The 6555-nt window shown below is 34.6% G+C and overlaps 1 protein-coding gene across 1 annotated transcript in view; it reads left to right on the forward strand.

The window, feature by feature from the left end:
* The window catches only part of LOC122262256 (neural cell adhesion molecule 2-like), a gene marked incomplete in the record, with an annotated part of 324812 nt that overhangs the window by 306814 nt on the left and 11443 nt on the right, over positions 1 to 6555 (forward strand). The window contains 4 exon segments of the mRNA XM_086540117.1: positions 281 to 425; positions 1246 to 1376; positions 2099 to 2258; positions 2679 to 2787. Coding sequence (XP_086396243.1) covers positions 281 to 425; positions 1246 to 1376; positions 2099 to 2258; positions 2679 to 2787 — 545 coding nt within the window.

Consider the following 6555-nt stretch of genomic DNA (forward strand, 5'->3'; position numbering starts at 1 on the left):
GGGGGGGGGGGGGGGTGGGGGGGGGGGGGGGGGGGGGGGGGGGGGGGGGGGGGGGGGAATGGCATGGCGGATGAGAAAAAAAAGGAATAGAGTAGGAAGAAGGGGAAATAACGACAATTAATAAATAAATAATCAAAGGAAAAAAAAGTAAAAGAAACGAAAACAACAAACAAACAAAAAATAGCATAGAAACCCAAATTCCAAAATACAACCCAACACGATCAAAAAAAAAAAAAAAATCAAAAAAAGATCAGCTAATCACTTTCCCACTTCTTAACAGGTGTTCCACGAGGGGAATGTGAGCAGGTCGACCCTTTACCTGACGCCCTCCGTTGCCGACCATGACACCTACGTCTCCTGCAGGGCCAAGAACCCTTTGGTCCCGTCGGCGGTGCTGGAGGACTCGAAGAAGCTCAACGTCCACTGTGAGTAGAGGGGAGGGACAGGAGGCGTGGGGAGGGAGGGGGAGGGAGAGGGAAAGGGAGAGGAGGAGTGGGGAGGGAGGGGGAGGGAGAGGGAAAGGGACAGGAGGAGTGGGGAGGGAGGGGGAGGGAGAGGGAAAGGGAGAGGAGGAGTGGGGAGGGAGGGAAAGGGAGAAAGAGAAAGCTAGAGGGGGAGGGAATGGGAGGGAGAGGGAAAGGGAGAAAGAGAAAGCTAGAGGGGGAGGGAGGGGGAGGGAGAGGGAAAGGGAGAGGAGGAGTGGGGAGGGAGGGAAAGGGAGAAAGAGAAAGCTAGAGGGAGAGAGAGGAGGAGAGGGGGAAGGAAAGGGAAAGGGAATAGGAAATATAGTGAAAGAGAAAGACAGAACGAGAGAGAAAGGTGGGTGGGGGGGGGGGGAGGAAAAAAGGAGATGGAGTGAAAGAGAAAAAAAGAGCGAGAGATAGAGATAGATAGATAGATAGAGAGAGATAATTAGATAGATAGATAGATAGAGAGAGAGAGAGAGAGAGAGAGAGAGAGAGAGAATAAGACCGAAAAGCCTGAATAACAAAGGGATAAAAAAAGAAGAAGTTTATACCGTAGCCTATCTCGTAAATTATCCGACATGTTTACCTTGTCAATCGTAAATAACTCCCTAGGAAGAAGAAAAAAAAATGTATATATATTTGAAAAAGGGTAGGATTATTAACTAGGGTTCTTGTATGCTTCGCCGAATTATTAATCAATATCACTTCCCCGATCTTCCCCTACGCTCCTTTCCATCCTCCTCCCCCACTATCCCCCCCCACTATCCCCCCCCGACAGATACCCCCCGCCTCACCCTAGCGCCTGGCCAGAACCTGGACATGGAAGACATTGAGGAGAGCGATGACGTGTACTTCGAGTGCGGCATCCAGGCGAATCCGAGGGTTTACAAGGTGCAATGGTTTCATAACGTGAGTACTTCGTGATTTTGTGAGATGTGTATATATATATTTATATATATATTTATATATAAGTATATCTATATATATATATATTATGGGAGGGGGGGAGTAGGGGTAGATAGGGTATATATATATATATATATTATATATATATAATATTTATATATATATAATTATATATTAGATATATAATATATAAAAATATATATAAATACTACACATATATCCATCCTATAGGGTAAATGGTAATTGGCCTAAGAGATGAGGTGGGGGATTAATGGGTTTCAATTGTGTATTTATGAATATATAGGGGACAAACGTTTTGTAATTGTTATATATGTAGGCATATATATCTATATATATAAATATATAGTATATATATATAATATATATTAAAATAAATAATATATAAATTTATATAATATATATATATACATAAATTACTCTATACATATATATATATATTTATTATATATTTATATATATATATAATATATCTAGTAAATATATGCATATCAACATATACATATATATATATATATATATATATAGATAAATAGATAGATAGATAGATAGATCGATAGATGTGTGTGTTTGTGTGTGTGTGTGTACATACACACACTCAAACACACACACACCCAGCCCTCAAACACCAAACTAATCAGCTGATCTACACCTATCAATCTCTCTTCTTTCTCATTCAGTCTTTCTCTCTCCTCCCTCTCTTCCAGGGTGACGAACTCAACCACAACGTCTCAGCCGGAATCATCCAGAGCAACCAAAGTCTCGTGCTGCAGAAGGTGTCTCGGAGGTCCTCTGGGCAGTACACGTGCTCGGCGACTAACTTGCACGGCACGGGCGGGTCCAACGCAGTGCAACTCAGTGTGAAATGTACGTGTGATGGGTCTTGGGGGGGGGGGAGAGAATGGTAATGAGGAGGTTGTTAATAATGTGAATCATAATGATGACGATTCTGTAGATGTTGAGGAATAGGATTATTATTATCATTACCATAATAATCGGAATCATTATCACTGCATTATCGTCCATATTATCATCTAAAGGTATTATTGATATTATGCATATTGCTAGTATCAGCATTATTTGTAGTCATTTGCATCATCATCATCATCATCATCACCATCCCCTTGACATCACAACAATCTCCTTCCGGGTTGTTATTGATATCACATCACCCGAACAGTCACTGCTTTTGGCGAATTCCTTTGTTCTTTTACAAAGCAAGTTTTGAAAGTTAAAATTATTAAAGTTAAAGCCTTCAATGATATAATCTACCCATCCACACGGCAGTCGCTCCCCTGTGTCGCGCCGGCCAGAAGGTCATCTATGGCGGAGGAAAGCACGAGGAAATCAACGTGACGTGCAGCGTGGAGGCACACCCGGAACCCAAGTCCTTCAGGTATGATGACATTTAATTAATTTGATTGATATCTGTGACTCATTTTAATCACGTATCAGCCAATCTTGTCAAGACATGACCCTGATTCTATTTCTTGTTTAATTTTGTGTATTCGTGTTGTCATCAATGTGGGAGTACATAGATGTACGTAAGGTTTTACTTTTTTTTTTGTATTTCTGACAATGCATTTAGTATATGAGGAGCCAGCATATATATATATATATATATATATATATATATATATATATTATAAATATAGAATATAATATATAATCTGTGATAGGTGTTTGTGTGTGTGTTGGTGTGTGTGTGTGTGTGTGTGTGTGTGTGTGTGGGGGTGTGGGGGTGTGTGTGTATGCATAATAATATATATATAATATATATATATTATATATATATATATATATAGATATATATATATATATATATATATATATATAATAATAAAGGGAAAACGACCAAGCATCAATTATGCTTCTCATCCATCATATTCATGCTCCTCTGCTCATGATCTCTCCTTAATATTCCATCCTCATCACAATCTCATTCCTCACATCATCATCGTCATTTATTCGCCCATCTACTTCCATCTCATCTCATCTTCATAATCATCATTCCTCATCTGCTTGCTCGCATCCTCGTCCCACCTGTATCAAATCCCCCAAAAAAAAAATTTCCTTTCTATCCCCATCCAAATTACCCGCCCCTTCCATCCCCCATCCATCCTCCCATCTCCCTATCATCATCTCATCCATCCTCACTCTCTCCCCCTCATTCAATCCCACCCCCTCCTCGCCCATCCTCAGCTCTCCGTCATCCCAGCCCTTCCCTCCCTCCCAACTGTCATCCTCATCATCATCTACTCTCTCTCTCATTCCATCTCCAATCCATCCTCTCCCAATTCCCCTTCCACCCCCCCTCTCATCATCCTACATCGTACTCCATCTCCATCCTCTATCCATCCCTCCTCATCATCATCCGACATCCTCACATCATCTCATCCACTCTATCCTCCTCATCCAATCCATCATGCATCCATCCTCCCTCCTCCCATCTCTCATTCGGTCCCCATCTCCATCCAATCCCGTACTCCATCATCCCCTTCCCATCTCTACACTCATCCAATCCTCCTCTTCATCACCATCAGCCATCTCCACCATCCCACTCCTCTCTCATCTCCATCATCCTCTCTTCATCAACTCTCGCCCTCCCCCTCATCTCTCATCGCATCCATCCCCGCCTTTTTTTTTATTTACTATTAAATGAGACGTTGAGTCGTAGCTAACAAAAAATAAATAAATAAATAAAAACACCTGAATTAGGATAAAGACGCTATTATGTATCATTTTGATGTTAACATCTTTGATATTCTGATTTCATTGACCATTACAACATTCTACATAACAAAAATACATATCTGATGTTTATGTTGATTATAATGTGTAGAAATAGGAGGATTTTAGGAGGATTATCATTATAGTAATGATAGTAATGATGATTAAGATGATAACAATAAAGATAATGTTGGTAATAATAATAATGATAATAAAAAGGATACTATTAATGATGATAATAATGATAATGATAATAACAATAACTTCAATGATAATGATAATAACTATAACTTCAACGATAACGATAATAACAACGGCGATAATAATCATAACAAAGACTATATCAACTACAACAAGAGAGAAAAACAAGAAAGCAAAGAAAAAAATACAATTGTTTTAGGTATTTATCCTTCTTGGAGAGACAGAGAGAAGAGAAGGGAGAGATAAGGGGAAAGAAATGCAACAATCTGAAAGGAAAATGGAGAGAAAGCGGTAGATGAAAAGAGGGAAGAAGACGAAAACAAATAAAAAATATGGGGATGGGGAAGGATGGGTGGGAATAAATAGATATATATAAAGCAATAAAGAGAAATAAATAAAGAATTATAAAGAAAGAAAAAGATTGGGAAAGGGGACTAGTGATAAAATAAAAGAATGGAAAACTAGGAAAAGGAAAATAGGAAAAAATAAACTGGAGGAAAAAACATTAGAAAGTTAGAATGAAAAAGGGTGAAAAGCTATAAAGAAAGACAATAAAATGGAGTCTTTCTGAGAAGATGACTTTTTAAAATTTTCTATTGATTACAAGGGTCTCCAGTTCTGACAATGACAATAATTCTAATGATCATGATCATTTAATGAATAATGAGTAACAAAAATCAGAAATATGTCAGTGATTATAACAGTTATAATGATCGTAATCATATAAAGGATGATGATATTGATAATGATGATATTGATGATGTCATTATTTTGATGAATGACAATAACAGTGATAAGAATGGTAAATTCATTGGCCTTTACGTCACAATTGATGATATTTCACCGAAAAAATACATTAATTTACAATTATCATTCAGCAAATCATTGATCCCTAATTCAACCAATCTGTGATATATAGTTACTTAGTAATTATAATAATTTTGATAATAATAATAATAATGTTTTGATTGAAGAAAATGAAACCTATAAGAAATAACACTAAGAATCCATTTCTTTATCATTTGTAATTGGAGATATGATGTTATTTGTTCAATTATATGGATTATTATATGAACTGTAGAGTAACATTGATATATGCTCATGAAAAGGATATATCATATGCTTACCATATATCGTATACGTCCTTGGCTCTGTTATGATTCTTACTTTAATGTTAATTTATAATCTTATTCATTCGTTTTATTCTCATTAAATGTCTATTGATATTAAAACATTATGGAGAAGATTACTGCAATCATTTTTGCAAATATCATATTATTATTATCCTCATTGACTTTATATGGCTTACTTAATGTAAGGTATTCTTAAAAATAAAGGAAAAAAAAAACACGAGGGATTTATTTAAAGTTTGAATACTGAATGTTTATTTCAACATCCCTTTTCGTACGAAACTCTCCTGAATTCTTCAGTTATTCTCAATGTAAGAGCTCATCTAATCCTTTATTTACATATGGCAGCCCAGATGGCTCAAGATATATAATTTAAGCGTAGAGTAAGGAATAATGTATGCATGAATTTCTTAGCTTTTTTTTTTTTTTTTTTTTTTTTTTTTTTTTACAGACACATACATTCACACCCACACATATACACACACACACACATACACACACACACACACACACACACACACACACACATATATATATATATATATATATATATATATATGTATGTATGTATATGTATATATATTTATATATATATATATATATATATATATATATATATATATATATAAATGTATTGTATATAGATATAGATATATATATATATATATTATAAAAATAATTTTATTACTATATGATATATATATATATATATATATAACCTATCTATATATACAAAGACATAACATAATATATATATATATATATATATATATATATATATATATATATATATATATAGATGTATATATATAATATATATATATATATTATAGATATATATATATAGTGTGTGTGTTTGTGTGTGTGTGTGTGGTGTGTGTGTGTGTGTGTGTGTGTGTGGTGTGTGTGTGTGTGTGCATGTATATATAATTATATATAAATATATAAAATATATATATAATATATAATATATATAGTATATATATATATATATATATATATATATATACATATATATAATTAAATATATAATATATATATATATATATATAAATATATATATATTTTTTAATTTTTTTAAAAAATTTTTTTTTTTTATTATT

This window comes from Penaeus japonicus, unplaced genomic scaffold, assembly GCF_977035675.1.
Source record: "Penaeus japonicus unplaced genomic scaffold, GWHDUDI00000001_assembly GWHDUDI00000009, whole genome shotgun sequence".
In the NCBI taxonomy this organism is placed as follows: domain Eukaryota; kingdom Metazoa; phylum Arthropoda; class Malacostraca; order Decapoda; family Penaeidae; genus Penaeus; species Penaeus japonicus.